The sequence below is a fragment of the Xenopus laevis genome, chromosome 4L (genome assembly GCF_017654675.1).
Source record: "Xenopus laevis strain J_2021 chromosome 4L, Xenopus_laevis_v10.1, whole genome shotgun sequence".
NCBI classification, from domain to species: Eukaryota; Metazoa; Chordata; class Amphibia; order Anura; family Pipidae; genus Xenopus; species Xenopus laevis.
This window is the reverse complement of record NC_054377.1, coordinates 69762353-69788957: the sequence shown is the minus strand read 5'-3', so window position 1 is coordinate 69788957 and position 26605 is coordinate 69762353. Positions and strand designations below refer to the sequence as shown.

General features: G+C 40.8%; 1 protein-coding gene across 1 annotated transcript in view; it reads left to right on the top strand.

Annotated features, from left to right (window-relative positions):
• Positions 1-3181: 3181 nt before the first annotated feature.
• Positions 3182-26605, top strand: part of vac14.L (Vac14 homolog L homeolog) — a 76756-nt gene continuing 53332 nt past the window's right edge. Inside the window, 9 exon segments of the mRNA NM_001094022.1 lie at positions 3182-3343; positions 4571-4721; positions 8440-8607; positions 9394-9456; positions 9877-9984; positions 11348-11457; positions 20469-20575; positions 21272-21406; positions 23154-23312. Coding sequence (NP_001087491.1) covers positions 3240-3343; positions 4571-4721; positions 8440-8607; positions 9394-9456; positions 9877-9984; positions 11348-11457; positions 20469-20575; positions 21272-21406; positions 23154-23312 — 1105 coding nt within the window. The 5' untranslated portion in view covers positions 3182-3239.

The following is a 26605-nucleotide window of genomic DNA, read 5'->3' as shown; positions in this document are numbered from 1 at the left end:
ATAGCAGCATCAGACTCACAAAGTGTGCTAACCTCTTAAAATAGACACTGTGGTCCCCACCATTTCATGAAATATTATGGCCCTAAACATATAACAACACATTGTGGCACCTGCATTGTATACCAGCCATTGTGAAAGTTCCCAAACATGTTATGACATAGAGTCCTGCAGCGGGTAAAAAAAGTGGGCAACCTGTGGAATGAGGGAAGGATTTTCAGGTGCGGGTGTACCCGCAGGTCTGCGGGTCGCGAGTTGGGTTGCGGGTCTCATCTAAATTGCTTATCTTATGTAATATTGTCTATATATTTTACTCCTTTTAAAGTTTTACAAAACTTGTTTGTCCCGCTCACTTTTGATGATGTCACTTCTGGGTTGCACCTTCCACCTGTGTGATGGTGGTCGGTGGGTCGGGTTGCGGATAAGGCAGTTGCGGGTCCGGGACGGGTAGCGGATAAAAGTGGGAAAATATGCAGGTTGCGGTTCAGGTCGTGGGCTGCGGGTTCTGGTCAGGTCCGGGTCTTAGAAATTGGTTCCGCGCAGGACTCTAGTGTGACACATGCATTTCATGCTACAGTGTCCCTAAGCATTTAATGACACAGTGTGGTGCCTGATTTTTATGATCTTAATCCTCCTTTGTTCTAAAATGTTTTGTGTGTCAGACAATCAGTATCAGGTTGGGTTGTTTCCAGGCTTATTTAAATGGATTTTACATGCAAAAAATCTCTGGCTCACCAATTTGCAAGTGGTACCCTTGGAAAAACACCATTATCAACTAATGGAAGCTCTTCAGAAAATGCCAGATCCGCCTCCAGGCACCATTTATAGGTTTCTATACATTTATAGGTTGGATCACACATTTGGGAATGGTGATGTACTCTCTGGTGGTTTTGGTACAATCTGCTGAGTGCTGCTGAATAGTGTTAGAACTTTTAGGAAGTGCTGGGCTAATATTTCCTTTGGGACATAGCACATGTCTATCTTTAAAGGAGACATAGGATAAATGAAAAAAAACCTAATTTTGTAGGCAATTATAAGTAATAGATGGTGTTGCTTTTACATGGTGCTAAAGATGAATATTATCTTTAAAAATCTACCCTATATTGGAGCTCCCTATAGATGTTCTCTGGTCCTTGTCCCTGTTTCAAATGAGGGGTGTGCGTGTCCTAATGGTCCCGTCCCTGCCAGAAGCACAGTAGGAGGGGGACAGCCAATCACAGCCCTGCAGTCACACAAGCACAGACAGGCTTCAGTTCCCTATCAGGTCCTGCTAACTGCTGATTGGTTCATGTCCTACAGTGCAGTGAGCTGACAGCCGCCGGCTCCCCTGCACAGCCTGGGAATTCAGGGAACTGGAAGTGGAAGCAGGGCTGCAACTAGGGGTAGGCAGAGTAGGCACGTGCCTAGGGCGCAAAGCTGGGGGGGCGCCAGGCACTTACTTCCTCTGTCGCCTACCCCAAGCCCGGTTCCCTTCTCTGCCCGACTCTCTGCTTATTAGCGCATCTTTTCCGCTTCTGTGCATTCGCGCAAACTCCGATTCACGCATGGGCAAGCAGATTCCTGCAGGTGCCGTGACTGGCTGGCTTGCCTAGGGTGCCTGCCCAGCGTGGCCCGTCTCTGAATGGAAGAGAAGGTAGAGACTACCGTATTAGGGTTTTTACAGAAATATTCAATAAATCAGCCTGAAACAATACTTTTTAAGCACAATTCTTCTATATATAAATGAGTATAACGCACTGGTACGTTGTTATTTTTTTACACAAAATGGCTCCTTTAAGGCTAGTGCCAGAGGCCAACATCAGAGGCTTGGCGGATCACAAACATGGTTTCGGGGCATAGGGTTGCCACCTGGCCGGTATTTTACCGGCCTGGCCGGTAAAAATTATTGTTGATCCCAATGTTATTAAAGTGGACCTGTCACCCAGACACAAAAATGTGTATAATAAAAGTCCTTTTCAAACTAAACATGAAATCCAATTTATATTTTTTATTAAAGCATTCATAACTGTTGTAAGCTCATTTAAAAATCTCAGCTGTCAATCAAATATTGTCTGCCACTCCTCTATGCCAGTGGCATAGAGGCAGGGCAGACAATTACTTTCACTTTCCATTCAGCACTTCCTAGATGTCACTGCTCTCCCCACATTCCCCCGTTCTCTTTACCATTTAATTGTGTAGCCAGCACATGGGGATGGACATTGGGTCCCCCATTCTGGTGCACAAACAAGATTCTGAGATGATACAAGGCTTGTCTTAATAATACTGTCCACAAAATGGCTCCTGCCTGCTTGCTATAATTATGAAATCCCAGACTGAAGGAAGCAAGATTCAAATAATTTATATAGTGTAATTAAAGTTTATTTTGCTTGACTAATGTTATAAAATAGGATTTTGAATAATTTTTTTGGGTGACGGGTCCCCTTTAATAGGGAAAAAATATAAATATATAGGAAGGCTGGTATTTTTTCCCAGAAAAGGTGACAACCCTATTGGGGCATCCTCCATCGTACTCTTTGTCAAGGCCCTAGCCCAAACCCAGACCTGGAACAGCACCAATGCTTTATTGTACAAATGCACTCGAGGAACTAGTTTGTAATACATGACAGCCAGGCCCAGACTGGCAATCTGTGGGTTCCGGCAAATGCCAGAGGGGCTTCTGTAAGTTGCCATAGACAGTCACTATATATTGGGCTGGTGGGGGCTGTTTGGGCTGTTGTATGGCCTGTTTGGGCCTCTGTGAACCTGAAATGCCAGGGCCTATTTTGAATCTCAGTCCAGGACTGATGACAGCCATGGTATTACTTGACTTGAGTAATTGACCACAGCCCGTTTCACAGGCGCAATACAAACAGCCAATAAAAGCAGGTGCAATCTGGTGCATCTTCCGCCCACAAAATGGAAATCTGTGGGAGCATGAGTTTCACTTCCTACAGCAGTGCCATGTGCTGCGCAAATGAATACAAGGCAAATATCTACTACTATACACTATGAATAGTGCGATAAAAACGCTTCATAATTGCGGCCTGTCACTATATCACGCTCGCACACTGCCTACGCACCGACTTCTCTACAAAGAACTAAAACTACAAGTCCCGTGACGCCGTACTGTCTGCAAGTCATGTGACAGCGGGCGGGATAGAACACAGGCATGTGACTTGGCCTCGCTGTGGATGCTGCTCATTGACACAAACCCGGCGGAGCTGTGACAGGGAATCGGTGTGCAGTGAGCGCCGCGGGGAAAGATGAACGCGGAACGGGACCTGTCCCCCCTCACCCCAAACATCGTGCGCGCCCTCAATGACAAGATGTATGAGAAGCGCAAGGTGGCGGCCCTGGAGATAGAGAAGTAAGCGGGGAGGGATGGGAGTCGAGCAGTGGAATACACTAACAGGCATTGCCCAACTGCTGACACCCAGCTACAGCGGGACTACAACTCCCAGCAACCCCTGTACACTGTTCATGTGGGGATTGCAGTAAAACAGCTGGAGGACTGCGGTTGGGCATTATTTGCCAATAACCTGCTTGAGCTTTTCTACAGGGCTGCTTGGTAAGTCAGTCTTTGTAATGATCGGGCCTTATCCCCGGGACAAGTGTATGAGATGCACAGAATCGCCTGCAGCTTTGTGCTGCACTGAATGATCTCTTAGGAGGGTTGGTGTTCAGCTCTTTCTGCTTGTGGTTCTAAAGGAAACATCTGTGGTTTTGTTATTTATTACTTTCATTTATAACTTCCTTATTAATCAGTCATATGAAAAACACCTCCTTGTCTGTAAACCCGAGCCATAAACTGCAGTTGGGTTACTCCTCTAGGCTGAAAGTGCATACCTTGTTTTTCAGCCATCAGTGAAGCACCCCAAATTGTCTCTGGCTCCTCCTATATACTATGAGCAGTAATGCATGAGAACTGAAGTTGTAGTGGCATTTTAGTCATCTGACCATGTACTGTTAGGGGTGTGGTACGGGACTGTCTGTGTCAGAAGCCCAAAATGGGGAAAATGACAACAAGGGCTAAGCCATTAACAGAATGATATTTCCTATTAAGTGTATAACCAAAACAATGCAAAGGCATAGTTTATTAATAATAATAATAATGATGGGCGACAGATGCCCAGTGGATTAATACGTGTGCCAGACATGGGAGTCATACGCTGGAACTGGAATGTGCAAAACTTGTGAGTAATGTTTGGGAGGGTTTTACTAGGAAGCAGTTAATACAGGAGCCATGGGGAAATACACCCACATAAAAAAGAGAACCGCTGTTTAACTAGAAAAGTTAAATGGGATGTAAACTTAGAAACAAAAATATAAATCCAAGCAACGTTTTCTTTACATGGTCAGTAATTCAATGTAAGTATAATCAGTATGTGTGTGGCTGTTTGTATTCTCTGTACGTGTGGGTCTGACTCTTGCAACAATGTAGCTCAAGCCAGATGATTAAAAAACAAGTGAAGAAGCAGGCAAGGCATTGTAGGAAACAGATCTGGCTTCTGCTACTTTTTTCAAAGGTCAGAACTAGCAATGTGTAAGAGAGTAGCCCCTGGCAGTCTGCTGAATATATGCTCTGTCTCCTTAGGCTTGTACGGGAGTTTGTGTCACAGAACAACACTGCACAGATCAAGCACGTGATCCAGATTCTGTCACAGGAGTTTGCTCTTTCTCAGCATCCCCACAGCAGGAAAGGAGGCCTTATTGGACTGGCAGCTTGTTCAATAGCCCTGGGCAAGGTATGGCACACGCTGGGTGGGTAATGTCAAAGCTGTTCGGCAACTCATTCAGAGAACCTTGAATTTTTGTCCTTTCTGATATATATTGACGATAGCTTAGGGGCAGGCACATATTGATTTCCTCCAAAAGTCAGGTAACTTGCTTTCTCTACTGACGCAGTATAAAAGTTCCATGCTTTCTGCCTGCAAGGTAAAGAGCAACACTGACAATTGCTGTTTGTCCTCCAGCTAGGGTGTTTCCTTAAAGGAGAACTAAACAGTAAAAATGAATGGCATTTTTATATTCTGAACTTATTGCACTAGTCTAAATTTTCAGCTTCTCAATAGCAGCAATGATCCAGGACTTCAAACTTGTCACAGGGGGTCACCATCTTGGAAAGTGTCTGCGACACTCACATGCTCAGTGGGCTCTGAGCGACTGTTGTGAAGCTAAGCTTAGGGGTCGTCACAAATTATCAAGCAGAAAATGAGGTTGGTCTGTAATATAAACTGATGCTACAAGGCTGATTTTAGTAATTATCTGGCATTTAGGCATTTAGTAATTATCTGTATTAATTAGTAATCAGGCTTTTATTGTGACATTTATATTCTATATGTACTGTATATTGTGAGTTGGTCCTTCAGCTCAGTAAGTGACAACAGCACAGAGCATGTGCAGTGAATCAGCAGAAAAGAAGATGGGGAGCTAATGGGGCATCTTTGGAGGCACAGATCTTCCCTGCTAAAGGGCTGTGGTTGCTGTGAACTGGTACAGACACACAAAACATTATGTACAACATTTCTAGCTACTTTTTTAGTTAAGCTTTAGTTCTCTTTAAGCTGTCTTTTTGCTATCCAAGACTGAAGTAGGCATGATAGGGAGTACTGTCTTAGCGGAGCTGGGCCTAGCTGACTGGATGCCTTAGGCTTCTTGACCAGCCCCTTCCACGTGTATGTGCGGACAAGCGTGCACATGCATGGGTGGGCGGGAGCATGTGGTGACTACTTGCCACAGAAAACGAGGGCCCGGACTAGGAGTAGGCAGAGAGGTATGTGTCCAGCTCCCCCCAAACATTGTGCCCTAGACACATTCCTCTTCTGCTTACCTCTGCTGGCAGAGAACCTTTTTTTGTGCTCGGTCCTGCTGGTTGGGGATCTTCCCATGTTCACCAGTGGAGTTTGAGAAAGGACTTTTTGTTGTTGTATAAGACTTTTTCATTGGTGGGGAAACAAATGATTATCTAAACAAGGGATGGTCAATTTACTTACTTGTCGAAAAGTTATGTACCCTTTCACATGCATAGGGATATGTAATCATATACAGTTAAACCTCAATTTTACATCTCTCGCTTTAGTAGGAATATTTAATTTCTTTACTGGTGCATGGTCCACCATGTCTGCCATTACCCAAAAAAAGCATAGAAGCAAAACATACAGAATAAAAACTAAGAATGCTTGTCCTTGATCTGTGTTGCCTTCTCTAGCTTCTCTCTGCTTGAAATCTTTTCTGCCAGTTCCCACGTTATACGCTGCAATAAAGGAGGTTTGTCTGGAAACAGGCCAATGACAAAGCCCCATGCTCTATCAATAGCCAGACTCCATCCAAAGTACAATGACTAAGCGTATGCGGTAGGAATAGAGATGGAAATTGAAACAAGCCCTGAGCTCAAACTACACAACAGAAAATAATTCATTTATTTCAAAATATGTTTAATAAGGAATTTCTGTCCAACGATCTATATGTTTGAATTGCTGGAGCTTTCCATTTGAACCAGGAAAGTTGGACATAGGACCGATACATTGCTTTACAGTGTTCCAACATAGATTAGCATACTATGTTCAGTGTGGCATTCTGGAATATTCAGAAACCCCAGCTCATAAGCCTTCTCCAAGGTTATGCAGTGTATATATACAGGTATGAGATCCCTTTTCCAAAAACCTTTTATTCTAAAAACTCAGAATTATTGGAAAACATCTCCCGTGGAGTCCATTGTAAAGGAAATTGAAATTCAAAGGCCAAACATTATGCCAAAAGATATAATGTAGTGAAATGTTATATAAATCTCGACACAGAACATGAAATAAAGCTGTGCATAATCATAGCAGTAACAGTCACACCAAAACATCCCAGCCTCCATACTTACATCACTTCCTGCTGAGAACCACATCTCCCTGTTGTTACACAGCAGAGCAAAGAATCTTTGATTGAAGTGTGTGACAGACTTTGGCATAGAGCAGGTGTGTCCAAACGGTAGATTGGGATCTACCAGTAGACCTTTAGCTGGTGATCAGTAGATCTCAAGACAACTTGTCTATATCACCCTCCTGTTTCATGCTTTTTATTCAGATATGTATTATATTAAGGTTACATAAGAAGTAAAGTTGTTTGTTAATATAGTAATATATATTTTCTCATTAATCAATATTTTAGTAATATTTCCCATACTAACAATGCTTTTATACAGTAGATGTAGGTCATAATGGGAAAACATCACTAAAAGTAGATCTCGTCCTCCAGATACTTTATGCCAGGCCAATAATACACGATCATACCTAAGTCTAAAATAACAGGGGGAACTAAGCAATGGTCTGGGAGTTTTTAATAAAGAGGTCAATATTTGAAGGTACGGGATGTTAAAATATATATACACGAGACTGAAATTGAAATGATTGATGAAGGAACCATGAAAGTCTTTATTGTTGTGTTTTTTGTTGTATTTAAAATGCAAAATAAAAACCTTTAAAAAAAGGTGAAAGAAACCATCTGATTGGTTGCCATGGGTTACTACCCAGGTGCAAATTTTGCCCAGTATTTATAAATGAGCCCCAGTGAGTTTAACAGAGACCTTTCAGATGCAGCTTATTTATGTTTTAACTATCTTTGTTCTTCAAGCAAATAATTATAATTTTTAAAAATGTTTCCTTGTTGTAATAAATCAGTCTATTATATAAAGAAATGGACTGCAGCTCACCGTTTGTTTGCTTGATAGATTATCCTGCGGGGTATCCTGTGTTGATCCCCCAAATAGAGTCAATCAGTAGAATTCGGATGCAGGACAAATCCACAGCAGTATTCTTAACTGCAAAAACTTTTATTGGGAATGCACAACACACAACATGTTTCGGGCTAGGCCCTTTATCAAGTGTCAAGTGTGATAAAGGGCCTAGCCCGAAACATGTTGTGTGTTGTGCATTCCCAATAAAAGTTTTTGCAGTTAAGAATACTGCTGTGGATTTGTCCTGCATCCGAATTCTACTGATTGTAATAAATCAGTACCTTGTACTTGGTTCTTATTAAGCTCCTGGAATCCATGCCAGTGGCAAAACAATCCTATTGAGTTTGTTTAATGTATAAAAGATTTTAAGCAGATGAAAGATATGATGATGCAATTTTACAGAAACATCCCTTATCTGGAAAAGCCCAGGTTCCACGCATTCTGGACATGAATCTGGAGGATATCTCGGACACTAGACTACATTTCATATGTGGGGAGTCTTTAGTGTCTCTATGCAAAACATACAAATCCAAACATACGTTGTGAAGCTATATTATGTACTATTTAGATATTTACTACCAATTTTTTTTGATGAGCAGACAACAGCAGGTTCTTGTTTGATTCACTTTTTCATTAACTGTGGCCAAGTGTGATAAATACTTAAAAGCAGGGGGTGGCCTTTTCTGATATGTGATCACTTCTGTATGTCAGTGTGCTGGACATTCTGTATTGCATGCTTGCAGGACTCTGGCCAGTATCTCAGGGAGCTTATAGAACCAGTGCTTACCTGTTTCAATGACGCTGACAGCCGGCTGAGGTATTATGCCTGTGAGGCCCTCTACAACATTGTCAAAGTGGCTCGGGGATCTGTCCTTCCTCACTTCAACGTTCTCTTTGATGGACTCAGCAAGGTATGACACCAGTACACCTGTAACTTGTTGCATACTTACTGCTTGCATGTTTCAGCTATTTGTGTAGTCCTTTATTTGTTCTGAGATAACTACTTGGCCCCTCCTTATTTGTAAATTTTTCATAATAAATACAATGCTTGTGAATGGTTTTAAAACACAACCTTTTATTTATTAAGTGTAAAAAAACACGTTAAAAGCTGCCAAGATCATGTATGAGTTAATGGGAACTGTCCTTATCAAACTGTAAAATATGAATTACTTGGAGGTTTTCGTTTTTTTCTTATTATTTTATCACTTGTAAATGTATAAACAATTAAAAAAAAATTCAAGGTACATGTATTCGTATTTCTATCTGTATTCGTTGAACATTTTTACTCATCTGTACTTATTTATTTGTTTATTTACTTATTTATATGTGGTGGAAAAAATCTTCAAAAATTACACAAATTAGAATTTCGATAAATAGGCCTCTTTGTTTGGAAGCCACTGCTCTGCCCTGTGAATTAAATATGTGCTGAAATATCGGCTGTTTTCTTCTCTTTTTTCCTAACCCCCAGGCCCGGACTGGCAATCTGTGGGTTCTGGCAAATGCCAGAGGGGCTGCTATAAGGTGTCATAGAAAGTCAGTATTTAGTGGGCTGGTGGGGGCTGTTTGGGCCTCTGTGTACCTGAAATGCCAGGGACTATTTTAATTCTCAGTCCGGACCTGCTAACCCCCTTATTATTGGGTGTATTTCATTCACATTTGTGTTTTCTGTGGAATTATTTGTCGTCTGTTCCTTACAGCTTGCTGCTGACCCTGACCCAAATGTTAAGAGCGGCTCAGAGTTGCTGGACCGTCTGTTGAAGGTATGTGTATTTATGTTTATTTTCCTACTAAGTCCGCTTTCAGCATCCAGATGCATTGCTTTAGCTAAACCATTACACAGTTACTAGTGCGACCACTGGAATTGCTCAAATCCTGTCTTGGCTTACTATAAAATTATCAGGAACCAAGTAACCAACCTGCAAATGTTTGGGGTGTGGGATAAAACCCATAGTATTAAGAGACAACCCACAAAGACACAGAGAGAGAACACACGGACTGCTTGCAGAGTACCCACGTCAGAATCAGACTTCGGCAGAAGTGCTACCCACTGGCCCTTACTGTGTTGAAATCAGGAAATGTAGCTGTTGTGCTACTGCAAAGAAGTTTAGTTTTTCTTTTCTGCTAATTAACCGTGTAAAGCCCTTAAGATTCTACTTTTAATACTGTTTTCTTATGCACAGGACATTGTAACTGAAAGCAGCAAATTTGACCTGGTTGGCTTCGTCCCGCTTCTTAGAGAGAGAATCTATTCAAACAACCAATATGCTCGACAGTTTATTATTTCTTGGGTAAGCAATATTATTCTTTTAACTCCTTTCCTTAAATTCTATCTGCCATTCTTTACTTTTTTGTGTCTTCTTTAATTGTAATATAAATCACTTTATTTTAATTATGATAAAATTGTACATGCAATTTTTTATGAAAACAGTAATGTTTTATGTTTAATGACATCACTAGTAAACACTTTTGCCAGTGATCAAGTACCATTTCTTAGAGAGAGGCCACTGCTTTATTTCCACATTTTAATTGAAAAAAGGATTATTAAGAGGTAAATGTATATTTTATCCAAGCTATTTTTTTACTTAGTATCTATGAAGGTGTCTGACTCTGTAGTTCTAATATGGAGTAAGCCTCTGTTATTCTTTAACTGTTTTTCAACATCTTTCCTTAACTTCTAATCTAGTGTCATTAGAAGAAACCAGTAGGTGGTTGGACTGGCAAGCTGTGCATTCCGACAAGTGCCAGAGGGATTGCCATAAGGTGCCCTAGTAGACCATCACTATTTATTGGGTTAATGGGGGCCTCTGTGTACTTAAAATCCCAGGGCAAATCTTCATGGGCAGACCTGGCCGGTAAGGGATTGTGGCCAGGTGATCAGGGTATGGGCACTTATGTCTTGGGATTTGCTAAAAATCATAGTTATTAACTATGTGAGAAAGTGTAATGGCACGTTAAGTTTGATGGAACAATTATTCTAATTGTGTCTGTGCTGTGTTTTCAATTACTGTATTTAACCATCACTAACATTCCGCAGTGCGGTATAATGAATGGGTATAAACTGCAAACGTACAGATGTACATAGAAAGCAGCCAAGTAAATAACAAATACAAGAAGTAAAGAGGGCCCTGTCTTAGAATCTTAAAGAAGTTGCTAAATCACTTTCATAAGTAGTAAAAAAGATTTTGCCCTTTAACTCTTTCACTGCTGCCACCATTGGATCTTGAAGTACAATGTGTTGCCTAGGGACCTGGAACAATTGTCATGACGGTACATTTATGCCAGTGCTGTCGCTTATAGTTAATAAAATCTAGAAAAACTCTGGCCTTAACGGTCAATTTTCATCACATGGCAGAATTTATAAAGGCCAAATTAATAGATATTTTTGTTGTATACTGTATTGAACATCATGAGGGTAGGATGATAAGAACAAGTCATTGTTTAATATTATTTATTTTGCTCTTAAAGATGCATGAGAGACCAGAACTGAGTACAGATGCAAGACAAAAAAATGCAGGCACTGGGTGTGCTTGGTTATATGCCAGTTTGGGCAACAAAGAATTATCTCAAACATTGTAATTTTTTTCTTGAGGGTGCATACAACATTATAGCAGTATTTATAAAGTTTTATATGTTGTTGTTTCTCATACATAGATCCTGGTGCTGGAGTCTGTTCCTGACATCAATCTGCTGGATTATTTACCTGAGATTTTAGATGGCCTCTTCCAGATTCTCGGAGATAACAGCAAAGAAATTAGAAAGATGTAAGTATGTAGGACTTCTTAAATGTATGCATGTATAACATTATTTTTATAATGCTACTAGTATATTTTTTTTTTTCAACAATATTTTTATTGTTTCACAAACATGCCAAGTGTACGTTACAAAAGTTTGACAGGTTATCAAAAATATTGCAAACAGTCGAAAGCGGACACAAGTAAAATTTCAGTGCACATTGACACAACGTAAGATATCAACAGTGAATAGACACAATAAAATTGTTGCAAATTATTAGGAGACCATGTGAGTCTGTTATGTTGCATTGTTTATCAACTTTAATCGTTACACAACTATGAAACAGTGAAATCAAAGAGCCACCTAGTCATTAGATTGCATGGAAAAGACTGATAAATAGCGAAATAAGTCACAGGAATATTAATACATCACAAAAATAAAATCGAGTGATAGTAGGAAAGTCAAATGGAAAGGAGCTGATAAACATTGGGATCACTGCGTCTGTACTCCAACCAGGGCTGCCAAATCCTTAGGAATTTATCATGGGTGTTGTTGAGAAAACTAGCTAATTTTTCATTCACCATAATCCAATCCATTTTACGTTTAAAGGCTGGAATAGGAATAGATCCAGCTTTCCACGCCTTAGCGATGGTTTGTTTTGCAGCTAAAAATATACACGTCAACAGTTTGTGTTGTATTTTAGAGAAACCGTCACATTTACCATTCAAAAGTGCTAGCATTGGGTCTCTCCTCACATTAATGTTAAAAACAGAGAATATAATAGTGTGGATCCTGATCCAAAATCTAACCACCCTAGGGCACGTCCACCATATATGATACATGGAACCAATTAGTTGGCAGCCTCTAAAGCAATTGGGATCTGCCGTAGAAACACCTTTCGCTATCCTATCAGGCGTCAAATACCATCGAAATAATACCTTGTAGGAGGCCTCCAGCAAAACAGTATTCATAGAACTGGATTTAGTGATTTTCCAACACTTTCCCCAATGTTCCATATCATATGAAAACGAGACATCCTTTTCCCATGCCCTAACATAAGTGTGATCTCTTGGGTTTGACAGGTTATTTAAGGCCGAATACAACAGCGAGATCATACCCATGCGGTGGGAGGGGCGGAGACACCACCTTTCAAAAAATGTCAGACTGTGTTGTGCCCGTTCCCAGTGGTTTTTCAGTGAAGATATGTAATGTAACACCTGTAACGCTCTAAAAATTTCTGATGGCGGAAGGTCCCGTTGGGACTGGAGGAGAGCTATAGTAAGTGGGCCCCTAACGTTATAGCAGTCATAGACTCTAAGAATATTGCTAGAACTCCACCACCGGAAAAGGGCAACATTCTGACCCGGTACAAAATCCGGATTTTGGAGCAAAGGAGTAATCGGCACCCATGGCGACATTAGTTTGACTGAGTACCGAACACTATCCCAAACCTTTAAAGTGGCGCTCAAGCTTGGGCTCTGGACCAAAGATCGTTTATGTGACATAGACCAAATTAACGCTGAGTATGGGGCACAAATGTCGTTTTCCAATTGAACCCATTGCGGGCCTACCGAGCCCATATGTAGAAGTGGAATGGCAGTCAGTTGGGCAGCATAAAAGTAGTGAAGAAGGTTTGGGAGGCCCAAACCTCCCTGTGCCCTGGAAGCGTATAAGGTTTTCTTATTAACCCGGGGTGGCTTATTATCCCATATATAGCGCATTATCTTCCCCTGAAATTCCTTCAAATCCGGTAAACTAATGGAGACTGGCAGAGTACGGAAATAATACAAAAGTTTAGGTAGTATCGTCATCTTGAGTTTATACGTCCCATCCATGAAATATGATATCTACTCCATACTTCCAATGATTTTGTTAGGGAAACGTACAGTTTAGGGTAATTGTGTTTGTATAAGGTCGAATATAGCGCGGTGAGGTTAACCCCCAATATTGAGATACAAATGGGCTGCCACTTAAAATCAAAGTTAAGCTTCAATAATTTAACGGCTTCGGGGGCGAGAGTCAGGTTGAGAGCCTCAGATTTCTCATGATTGATAGTTAGACCAGAAACATCCCTTAATTTCCCCAACAGATCAAACAGATTAGGCAAAGAGGTAAGGGGTTGTGTCACAAGCATCGTTACATCATCCGCAAACAATGAGATTTTATGATGGAAACCATTAATTCGAAGACCGTGTATATTAGGATTAGCTCTTATAAGTGCTGCCAATGGTTCGATAGCAAGATCAAATAATATGGGGGACAATGGGCATCCCTGTTTAGTGCCACGATGAATACTGAATAAGGAGGACTGATATCCCATCACTGATACATAAACCGAGGGGGATTGATACAACGAATGTACCCAAGTTCGAAACTTCTGCCCAAAACCCCACAGATTAAGTATATGATGCAGATAAGACCAAGACAGCATGTCAAAAGCTTTCCTAATATCTAACTTCAAAAGTAACGCTTTAGTGGAAGTCCCCTGGGCCTTATGTATCAGCAGTAGAAGGCGTCTAATGGCATCACTAGCTTGTCTCCCTGGGATAAACCCGACCTGATCCTTGTGTATCCACTGACGAAGGTACAAATTGAGCCGAATTGACAAAACCGTGGACAAAATCTTAATATCGTTATTTAGTAGCGAAATAGGCCTATAATTTTGACAATTAGTAGGGTCCGTTGACGGTTTAGGGATAGTTATAATTTTCGCAGTTTGAGATAAGTGGGAGAACCGGGAACCGTGTTGCAACGAATTAAATAGCTGCGATAGGTAAGGGGCTAAAAGGAAAGCAAATTTTTTATAATAGTGGACCGAAAACCCGTCAGGACCCGGGGCCTTCCCAGATTTCAAATGTTTAATTGCTGCAGTAACTTCCTCAGTGGTTACATCGGCTTCTATAGTTGCGAGCTGAGAATCAGTAAGCGTAGGAAGCTGAAGGTCATGCAGTACTTTCTTATACTGGGCTGTGGTTGGGTTACCTACGCTAGAATAGAGCTTCATATAGTAGTCTGCAAATTCCTGCGCAATTTTGGTAGGATTAGTTGTTAACCCTCCATTTTGTTGTTTAATGGGGTGAACAAGTATGGTACGAGGGCTATTATTTAATTTTCTGGCAAACATCCTACTAGGTCTATTGGCGTTAGAGTAAAACTTTTGTTGCGACCAACGAAGGGCCTTTTCGGCTTCATGAGTGAGAGCCAGATCGAGATCTAGGTGGAGTTGATGAATTTCCCCTCTTAGATCCAGCGCTGGGTGATCACTCTGTTTCTGCATCACCTCGTCTAATTGCAGAGTAAGATTGTCTATCACTAGCCTACGATGTTTTTTCCGTCTGGAACTTAATTGGATAAATTTACCTCGCAAGACTGCCTTGTGAGCTTCCCACAAGGTGGTTATTTGTGAGACGGAAGTTTCGTTCTCCTTAAAGTAATTTGATATGGTGGACTCAATTTCAGATGCTATATCAGGTACCATGAGCAATGAGTTGTTAAGTTTCCACTGGTACCCTCTGGCCGCCCGATTATCTATTGTAAACCGAAGGGAAACCGGGGAGTGGTCTGACCATGGAACGTTTAAGATCTTAGCAGTGCATATTTGGGGGGTGTAGTCCTGCGAAATAAATATATGGTCAATGCGCGTATAAACCTTGTGGGGGTAAGAGTAATGGGTATAGCCCTTACTGTAAGGATGTTGTTCCCGCCAAACATCAACTAGTGAATGACGGTCCACTATGCGTCTAAATTGTTGAATGGAGTAAATGTTAGAGATTTCAGAGGTAGAAAGAGGAGTAGCCTGTCTATCCCAGCCCGCATCTAAAATCAAATTGGAGTCACCACAAATAATAAGACCCCCTTCTTTATCCGCCTGACTCTGTTGAATAATAATGGATAGAAATAAAAGGGGGTTTTGGTTAGGCACATAGTATGTAACAATAGTGTACTTTGAGTCCTGGAGTTTTATTTGTAGGAATCTGCCCTCCGGATCCGCAACTACGTTTTCTATTACAACAGGTAGTCCGGCTCTAAAAAAAATAGCAACCCCTTTCTTTTTAGTCGGCCCCTTAGCCAAGTGAAACAGAGGGTATCTATGGTGAAAATACTTTGGAAAGGAGGCAGCAGAAAAATGTGTCTCCTGTAAACATACAATATCGGCAGCAAGCGAATTATAAAAGGAGAAAGCTTTAGCCCGTTTGGAGGGTGAATTAAACCCTTGCACGTTATGGGAAATTATAGAAACTGCCATCTTAACTGTAGCCATAAGTCAGAACTATCAAAACGAAAATTCCAGAAGTATGCAGATAAAGATTCCATGTGACTCTCAAGCATTTTCCTGACAAAAGTAGAGTGTGGTGGCGCTCAGTATAACAAAACAAACTTAAAAAAACAACTAAAAACCAGTTAGTCCTAAGTAGTCTAAACACTAGGGCCTTAGCACAAACCCTACAGTGGGGTCTAAACCCCATCTAAGGCCTGCAAGTTGGAGGGGCATAACACAAGAGCTCCACATCATAACATATAAGGCAACAATAAGGTAAATAGTAGTGCAAAATTATAAACAAGAAAAAGAAAAAGAAAACAAAAAAAAAAAAAACCATGAAAGCATAAAATAAGCATACGACATTAGTCAGGGAGAACCAAGGAGCAGGAGATGAGTAAACCTTTCAGTCGTGTGCTCCATGGTGAAAAAATGTTCCTGATGGGTGATTGTAGGGCGGTCACACAAAGGTAGATCGTAGTAGTCCAAACCCTGCAGAGTCAAACATCTCTGGCGAAGGAAAGTCGCCACGGAAGTTTCTATAGCTCAATCCTGAAGCGGAAAAAAATAAGTGTGTAGGCGTCCTGGATGTTAAAAAGTAGAGGCCCCTCACTGGGCAAAAAGTCCTCTCCTTGAAAAAGCCCTGGGTAGGATGGTCATACCACTCCACATTTTCTACCCACGCTAGAGGTGTTTCCATCCTGGTTAGGAAATCCATAGCATTTTCACTGTCACAGATCATTACAGACCACTATGGTCGTTATATTATTCTACACTGCACAATCGACAATAAGCCTATTACAATGATCAACCTCTACATGCCCCCACCATATTCAGGAGCATTATTAGATCACATTACTAACAAATTAGCAAACCTGCCCCCCGGCCCTATGTGCATACTAGGGGACTTCAATTCCACAATGGACCCTCAGCTAGACCGTCTCAAGTCTCAAGAAGTAGGCCCTACCAAACTAGCTCAATGGGCAAGTGCATTTCAATTGCTAGATGCTTGGAGATGGAAACACCCTGACTTAAAGGAGTATTCCTGCCACTCGACTACTCACCAGTCCTTCTCTAGGATCGACTTGGCACTAGTAACTACTGATATGCTGCCCCTTATCGACAAGGTGCAATTTCTCCCCAGAATACTTTCTGACCACTCTCCGCTTCTTTTATCCATCAGATGGTCAACCCCAGCACATTCTAGAATATGGAGACTAAGTCCTCTCTGGTTAAACAATGAGACAGTGCAAACAGCCAACTCAGAGGGTTATGTCAATTATTGGGAAACCAATGCAGACACGGCCTCCCAGGAGGTCCTGTGGGATGCCTCCAAGGCGGTAATGCGGGGGGTCCTAGCTAGAGCAATACGGCAAGCCCGTAATCAAGCCAAAAATAGTGTTGATCTAGCAGAAGCGGAGGTCTTGCAGGCAGAGACAGATCACATCTCTAACCCCTCACCGGAGTCATACGCACTTCTAATAGACAAACGCAATGCCCTAGAGCGACAGCACACATTGTTAACAAAGAAAGCTCTTCTCTACCAATCACAAAGGTACTTTGCAATGGGTGATAAAAATGGTAAAATGTTAGCATATTTCGCCAAAACAATAAGTCCCTCTACAGCGATACCGGTCATACAGGGAGCGGGTAATGTAATGGTCACCGACCCACAACTACTAGTAGAGGAGTTTGCTTCATACTATCGGGAGCTATATGAAACAACACTAACCCACTCCAACGATCTTCACATACCTTTTTTAGATAGTGTTTCCATCCCGTCCCTCTGCACTGATGACAGGAAGGCTTTAAATGAACCTATTAGGTTAGAAGAGGTTAAAGAAGCCATTGCCTCTCTCCCACCAAACAAAACCCCAGGCACTGATGGCCTCCCCTCGGCTTGGTACAAGTCTTTACAGGAGCAACTAGCCCCTCAGCTACTTAGTACCCTACAGTCCTCCTTTGTGACAGGCTCGTTACCCCCCTCATTCAGTGAAGCCCTCATTGTAGTGATCCCCAAACCTGGCAAAGACCCGTCACAGTGCAGCTCATACCGACCTATCTCTCTCATAAATACGGATGCTAAAATCCTTGCAAAAATACTTGCAAGAAGACTTCAAAGATACATCATAGACCTAATCCACCCAGACCAATCAGGGTTTATGCCAGGCAGGTCCACTAACATCAACCTGAGGAGATTATATACCAATATTGAGATATTACATGATCAGCCGGGCACGAGAGCAGTGGCCTCCCTTGATTCGGCCAAAGCATTCGATTCCATTGAATGGCCTTATCTCTGGGAAACATTACGCAGATTTAATCTGGGTGACCAATTTGTTAAATGGTTCCAAATATTGTACCAACGGCCAACGGCAAGGGTAAGGGTTAATGGTCTTATATCTGCTCCGTTTCGATTACATCGTGGTACGAGGCAGGGCTGTCCCCTGTCACCATTTCTATTTGCCTTAGCCATTGAACCATTGGCTATTGCCATCCGGGAATCCCAACAAATTTCTGGCTTAACTCTCGGCCCCATTACGGAAAAAATCTCCTTATATGCGGACGACATGTTAATATATCTTGCCGACACCCAAGGTTCCCTCTTGGCTCTGCTCACGTTAGTAGGACAGTTTGGCGTTTTTTCAGGCCTTAAAGTTAACTGGGATAAATCCATACTCTTTCCAATCGACAAACAGCCTACTCCCCTTCTCCCCCCCAATGTAGAGCTAACATGGGCGCAGGAATTTAAGTATCTGGGTCTGAATATACAAGGGGACCTGTCCACCTTCGTACAGATCAACCTCAATCCGATACTTACAAAACTAGAAGCTGACCTTCGAGGCTGGGCAAATCTCCCACTTACAATGTGGGGGAGAATAAATCTTATCAAAATGATATACCTCCCCAAAATCCTATATCATCTACACAACGCTCCAATCCATATTCCTAGCTCGGTGTTTAAAAAAATCAATCATCTCATTCTCCCCTTTATATGGAACCAAAAAGTACCACGGCTGGCCTGGGAAAAGTTGACAGCTGATAAAGATGAGGGAGGACTGGCCCTGCCCAACTTCCACCTATATTACCTAGCATCCCAAATCTATTACCTACACTTGTGGTTTCATCCTGACCCATACAACCCCAACATGGCTTTGCAAGCCAACGTAGCAGGGTCCTTAGAGGGCCTTAAGAATCTACCATATCGCAAGCTCACAGACATGGGCAACTTACCCTCCTCTATCACTACACCCCATAAAGCTTGGTGTCAAGGACTGAAACAGCTTAAAAAACAACCCTTGCGTTTGATTTCCTCCCTCCCATTATGGGGCAATGCCAATCTTCCACATTTTCGGAATCTAGACGACTTTCTATATTGGCCACAACGGGGGTATCAAATTTCTGGGTGACCTGCTCATAAATAACACATTCCTGTCATTTCAAGAGCTCCAAGACAAATGTGCTCCACTTCACATTCCCCTGTTTAGATACTTTCAAATCCGTCAACTATTCAGGGCACAGTTTGGTACTCTTTCCCCGGTGTTGACTACATTGGCAATGGAAGAGTCCCTGGCAGTAGAGCAACCCACCAAACTAATATCTAAATTATACCACAACCTATTAGCAAGTATCCCCCCTCCATTCCACAAGGCACAAAATAAATGGCAATTACTTGTACCAGAGCTCACCCAGGAGGACTGGGAGGAAGCGACAGAGTCAATATATATCAGCTTAATATCCGTGAGAGATAAACTGATTCAATACAAAACATTCCATCAGTTATATACAACCCCAATAAAACTTAAGGCTATGGGTAAAAGAAACGACGACAATTGCCCTAGATGTGGTGAAATGGCAGCAAACTTCTTACACATGATCTGGGCCTGCCCGATAATAAAAGCCTATTGGTCTCAGGTAATGGCTGCCCTAGCAACTACCCTAGATTTTCCACAGGTGAACTCACCTCAGGTGTGCCTACTGGGGATAGTGGACCAATTAGTCCCCACTGTACATGCAAAAATTAGGTTTCGAGTTTTGTTGTACTATGCTAAAAAATGTGTTATTATGCATTGGATGGGGCCCAACCCTCCCACCAGGGACTCCTGGATAAAATTAGTTGACGAGGCTATTCCCATGATTAAGCTTACGCATGAAACTAGAGGCACAACCCGTAAATTTGATAAAATATGGAGCCCATGGTGGGAGTCGGGCCCGGGCTTGCAATCAAGGAATGAAGGGGAATGAAAAGCCCTCTGATGACTCTGACACAATTACTGCAGTGGTAAGACCCGAAAGAGAGAACTAATATGTACCAATCATGCTACAATAACGACATCGACACAAGATTGTAATAAAACTGTTTAATGTTTGTAAGTGTTTTATGTGTTTAAACGAATAAAGCATTACCTTTAAAAAAAAAAAAAAAGTAGAGGCCAATGGCCAGCGAACACACGTGGCTACTAGTATATTTTTTAATAATTATACAGAGAATAAGTGCCATGTGGTAAGATACATTAGAGGAATGCTCTTATATATAAATATAGCTACTATGTGACCGTGGAGCCTACTCTCCGTTAACTTTATAATAAAAATTTGAACTGCCCAAAAACATGCTATATAGTGATACCTGGCCCTTTATAAAAAAATAAAAAATAAAACAAAATTCACTTTAATCACCTTCAAATAATGCAATCTATACAATGTATTGGCACAGTGCAACATGAAAATATTTTTCTACTATATAGTGGCACTAACCTATCTCTTAAACCTGGGTCCTTGCAGGTGTGAAGTGTCACTTGGAGAGTTCTTGAAGGAGATCAAAAAGTTACCAGACAGTGTTAAATTTGCTGAAATGGCTAACATTCTGGTGATCCATTGCCAGTCAACTGGTGAGTGTTTGTATGACCACAGCTATTGAAATACTTCTGTTTTAATACTATATGTAAAAAAAATCTTTCAGATTTAGAAAACTTCTTTTTCCCAAGCATACATTGCAGCCATCTGTATATAATGACTCACTATCCAAAATGAACAAAGATATAATATAAAGTACAGGGAAACTGTGAACAGGAAGTGCTGATTGAGATGCAACCCCTGCTTTTTTTCAGTCCAGGTAGTGCTAATAAATTGTCAGTCCTATAAATGCACAGAAATTAAACCTTTTTATATCTAGAGTAACACTGTCTTTGCGTGTTATTTATAATATTGCCATACAAGCATTTGCCTGATGCTTTTACATTACCTATCTGATCCCCCATGTTCCTCAATGAGGGGGCTGGCATATTTTGCAGCAGTATTCATTTAGCATTTGGAAACTCTTGATCGGTTGAATAGGGACACTCGGGTTTAGGAAAATTGGTTAACAATTGCTTACAAAAGCAGATTTATCAGTGAAAAAACAATAAAAATGACATGTAGGCAACTTTTAATGTACGGTATGTGACATGTGAGTACCAGAATACCCAGAGAAAACCCACACAGACCCGGGGAGAACATACCACACATGTTGGTAAAAAACTAGGTATTTATAAAGTGACCCTTATTGTTTCCTAAAGTTCTTTTTTTGCCCTTACTGTGCTACACAGATGATCTTATTCAGTTAACCGCCATGACATGGATGAGAGAGTTCTTACAGTTGGCTGGTCGTGTGATGCTGCCATATTCCTCAGGGATACTTACTGCCGTTCTGCCCTGCCTCTCCTATGATGACCGCAAGAAGAGTATCCTTTATTGAAAGCTTCTGCTGTAGTGTAACATGTGAAATTGATAAGTATTGGCTGTGCCATTTGTGTATAAATGTACAATTAATTGCTGCAGAAAAAGGAACCCATATGACAGTACTGTAACAAGTTCTATAGAAGACTTTTTGATTGGTTAACTGGAGAATATAAAACACGCACGAGGCACGAACACAGAAATGATCCACTACATCCAGTTGTCATTGCTGTGTTTATTGTATGACAGTTGTTTACTGTGAGCGTGTTATATGTTGTCTCAGGTTCCCTTGTCTAATACTATATTTTATTCAATGATCAGAAATTATTTAGTGCAACAAATGTAATCAGGAAGGGGCACATCACTGTATGTTGCAGTTGTAAGGTGAATTTGCATTCATTGTCATGGCAGATGCTCATTCAAGAGTTTTTTTTTACGTCATCGGCGGTGCACGGTGGGCCTATAAAAGGAAGCCGGTACGCTGGTGTGGGCGGGCAAGGATGGAGGCAGCCCCTCCTGGACTGCACTACTTTGCACCAACAATACTGGCCCATTTGTTGCACTTATTCATAAATAGTGCATTGGTATTTGAAGCTTCCATCTCACCCCACTTGATGTAATCTTCCCAGCTGCTTAAGATGTTGCCTACCAACCCTGCTGAGATACATACATGCATGTATCCCTCTAAAACGCTGGCAATATTTGGGGTAATTCACTATTACACAGTCAGCGCTGTATTCATGAGGCAAGCAACAAGTCTCTGAAAAAAAAAATTGCTTATTAACTATTTAGCTGCTGGCAGAAAGACTGTGCCTGGTCAGATGTAAATGAACCCTTTTACTGCTGGAGTGCTTGATTAATTAGTGGAAACAAACCCTTCGACTGCTGCGAGACATTGGGGCCTATTTATCATGCAGTTTAAAACATCACTAGTGATGTTGCACATAGCAACCAATCAGGTTTTTCCTTTTTTATTTCTAACTTTTAGGTGACTATTGAAATCTAATTGCTGATTGGTTGCTATGGGTTTTTCAAAGCATGATAAATAGGCCCCAGAGTGTTTGGTGTATATAGATGCATTACTTGCTCTAGAAAAAAAGTTTTGTACCTCATTTTTCTTAAAGGAATTGTTCACCTATTAATTAACTTTTAGTATGACGTAAAGAGTTTTATCCTGAGACAATTTGCAATTGGTTTTCATGGTTTATTATTTGTGGTTTTTCAGTTATTTTGCTTTTTTATTCAGCAGCTTTCCAGTTTGCAATTTTAGCAATCTGGTTGCTAGGTCCAAGTTGTATTAGAGACTGGGATATGAATATGAGATGGCCTGAAGAGAAAGCAAAGTATTAATAAATATAGATGTATAGCCTTACAGAGCATTTTTTGATGGAGTCACTGATCTCTTTTCAAAGCTGAAAAGACTTAGAAGATGAAGAAGAAGGATGCAAATAATTAAAAAATTAGAATTAGTAATTTTTTAACATACTAAAAGTTAATTTAAAGGCAACACACCCCTTTAATCATAGATGGTGGCAGTGAAATTTTTATGGATGTTAACTTGTTTTGAGGTGTGATTACACTAGTCTAACCCCAGTGTGAAGGGTAAGCTAAAGAGGAAGTATATATACTCCATTACAACTACAGGTATATTCAACGCCATGGGCACCTGAAGAGGCACAACCAGTTTTACCAAACTTAGCTGTGTGCTTTTTTTTTTCTTTTTTTTTTGCTTAACACTGTATAAAACCTCAGACATCAAAGAGGTGGCAAATGTGTGTAACCAGTGCCTTATGAAACTGATTACTCCAGAGGACGATGAAACAGACGAAGTAAGACAGTCTCCTGCCACTCAGCCAGATGAGGACTTTTCTTCAAACCATGAGAATAGCAGCCAACATACCACCTATAACAGTGAGTCCTGCAATTCCTCTTGCTATTTAACATCACTCTGTACTTAAGCTGATTGGGCTTTAGCTGTTGTTTTCTCTCTCTCTTTCTGATTAAATCACTGTTGGTGCCTATAGCTTTCATTGGGACCTTAGAACCTATCTGTACCAACTAGCATTTCCTGCAAGTTGCTTAACAGCTCATCTGTAATATCTACATCCAACCTGTGAGAAATCCTTTTATTGTTAGTCAGCCAGGTTTTGTAAGTTGGATTATTCTTTACTCTTTGCTTTGACCCACCATTTTGTGATATCCTCTGTATCAGCTGACAGGAAAAAATGCAGCTCTAACTGTAACAGGAAGAAGTGTGGGAGTAAAAGACAGAGTACTGTCCATTTATTGGCTCATGTAACCTAACATATACAGAGCTGTGGAGTCGGGAGCAATTTTGGGTATCTGCAGTCGGAGTCACCAGTCCGACTCTTAATAACTTTAAATACAAGCACTGAAAATAATCAAATCAGATTTAAGAGCTTCTATGAATGAAGATGTGGCAGAAGCAATTCTGTTTCTAAGAACAATACTTTAGTAGATTTTTGGATTGCATTTAACAGCTATTCTACAGCTATATGCCAGGTTGCATTAATATATATTCAGGTTTTTGGTTTATGTAGTTAAACTTTGATTGGTTTAGAATTACCAAAGGGTATGGTTTATATTTTTGAACTTTGGCAGTGATAAAATGCCTTGTACACCAAAAAAATGGAAGCATTCTAAAGTAATTAACATATAATAATGCACTGGGAAAGCTGTGTGTTTGTGTCAGAAAGACTACTGTCGTTTATATAGTAAATAAGCTGCTGTGTAGCCATGGGGGCAGCCATTCAAGCTGGGAAAAAGGAGAAAAGGCAGTTGGAAACTTCAGTCGTCTAATAAGGTTTAGCATATTCCGCTATTATTTTAACATATTTTACTATGATTATAAGCTCACAACACTTATTTACTTTGATTCTGCACTATATGTGTGTGGTAAGGCATGTTTGTGCTCTAGTTAGAACCATGAGGGTAGTGATATGCAGGCAGAACTGAAGTCTGCGACCTCCTAGTTCTCTGCTTTTGCCGGAAGTGCTTCTTTTTATTCACTTGTGCGATGGAGTGCCCCCTTCCTTGACATCACAGTGGGGTGGGGGGGCTGCTTATAGAAATAGGCGCTCACAATGGGTTTGGGTCGGGAGTTCTCAGGGGTCGGGTGAACGTCGAGGTGCACATCACTACATCACAGTAAGTTCGTGTATAGGTGAGCTACAACTGGAAATTAAGATTAGATCTGTGCAGTCACATGTTGTCCAAAAATTGTGTTTTTTTTTTAATAGCTTGCAATATTTTCTGCAATGCAATTTTATTCACACGATTTGTTAAGAATTGAAAGATTTTGTATGGAATTTAATCTGAATTATTTTTCATTACTGAAAGAAAGTATAGAATTCAGCAAATTAAAATTGTTTATTATTAAATTCTCTTATTGTGGATAAGTGTCATTGCTATTAATATGCACCCAAGCTGTAGTGGTTGTTTTAGATTTCTTTTTTTTTTTATCAGACCAGGAAACTTTCCCAGTGGAAAACTCAATATATTTTAGGCAATCTCTTGCCTCAGGTTTGCTGCCTGTAATCTCCCACCAGAGAGAAATATGAGAAAGGGAATCAGATGTGGGTGCAGGCAGTGGTAGCACTGTGAGGGCCTGTGCAAATTCGCTTTCTTGTCAGCAAATTTATATGTAATGCTTCATTAGTCCTCTATTGCGCATTATCGCACATACCTGATTTTTTTTTTTCCTGCAACACTGAGCTGTACAGGAATGGTATCGTCTGGCAGCAGGTGTTTAAGAGATCATTGGCCCCTAATCTGCCAGTAACAGCATAGCTCGAAATAGCATGTACGCTTAGTAGTTAACTTATGTAAATTAAGCTTATATGAAAGCCCTGTCAAGAGGTAAGGTTGCACACATTTTTAAAGGGCAAGGAAAGTAGTATTCATTCGTGATTGCCAATCTGTTGGGCATCCCTTGTTAATTCAATCATTGGTTTTCCCCAGACTGGTACTCCTTTTAGGAAAAAAAAAAATACACCAGCCTGGGAAAAACAGAAGTACAACACTGCCATGTTACTTAGCTTTCCTTAAAGCTTAAGTTTCCCTTTTAGAATTATTTAGATTGCCTGGGCCGTCGCAGCTATTGTTGCAGCTGCCTTTGTGAGGAGAGTCAGCCACACAGTTTGGAAGTTTTGGATGACCTACTAATTTAGGATATGATTTTTTAATATGTAAATATTTTACAAGTGTGTGTGTGTGTGTCGCCTGCCACGCGGGAGGCCCGGGTTGATTCCCGGCCAATGCAGAAAGTTTTAAGTCTGAAAGACATTGGTCTGGAGATTCAGTAATAGTCTGGAGTACCATACAGTCGTTTTCTGACTGAAACATATTTGCTATCATTGGTGCGCTTTCTTGCGCGGTTTTTCACATTGAGTTTGCTCTGTTAATGTTTGAAGGGCCATTTAAGTATACCCATCTTTTAAAACAACCCAGAACTGGGATACCAATGCTAGAACCAGAACCTCTTTATGTAAAGGGTTGATTTGTAATAAATACTATTGAATCCCTCAAGCATTCTGGTTTTATTTTAATCCCAAAATCTGTGACTCTGATTCGGGCCCCCTCCATTCCATAAGTGTGTGTATTGACAGGACTCTGGCCACCAATGGATTTATTTTAAAACTTGTGATGGGCCCTGGACACCAATGATTTTTTGAGAAATAAAAAATATCGTTTAATTTAGGGGGAGTCTAGTTTGCCAGTCCGGACAGGGCAACAGAAGCTCCAGGACATTACCACAGTTCCCAAGGCACTATAGAATAATTATTCAAAAAACAATATCCCGTAAACTACTAAATATAAAAGTCAGAGTATCTTTATTAATTAGACATAAACATACAAATTGCTGGTCCCAGCTTATAATTTCAAACGTGGTATCGCTGTAGATTCCTAGGAGCCTGTGCCACACTCCCAAAGGTATATGATAAAGTCAGATTATTGGAATAAACAGCTTCAAAGCAGTATTTTCCAACTGCATGTGTTTTTATTAGCAGTGCAACACACTACATGTTTCGGGTAAAACCCTTTTTCAAGTGTAATGAAAAAGGGTTTTACCCGAAACATGTAGTGTGTTGCACTGCTAATAAAAACACATGCAGTTTGAAAATACTGCTTTGAAGCCGTTTATTCCAATAATCTGACTTTATCATAATTAGACATAAAAACTG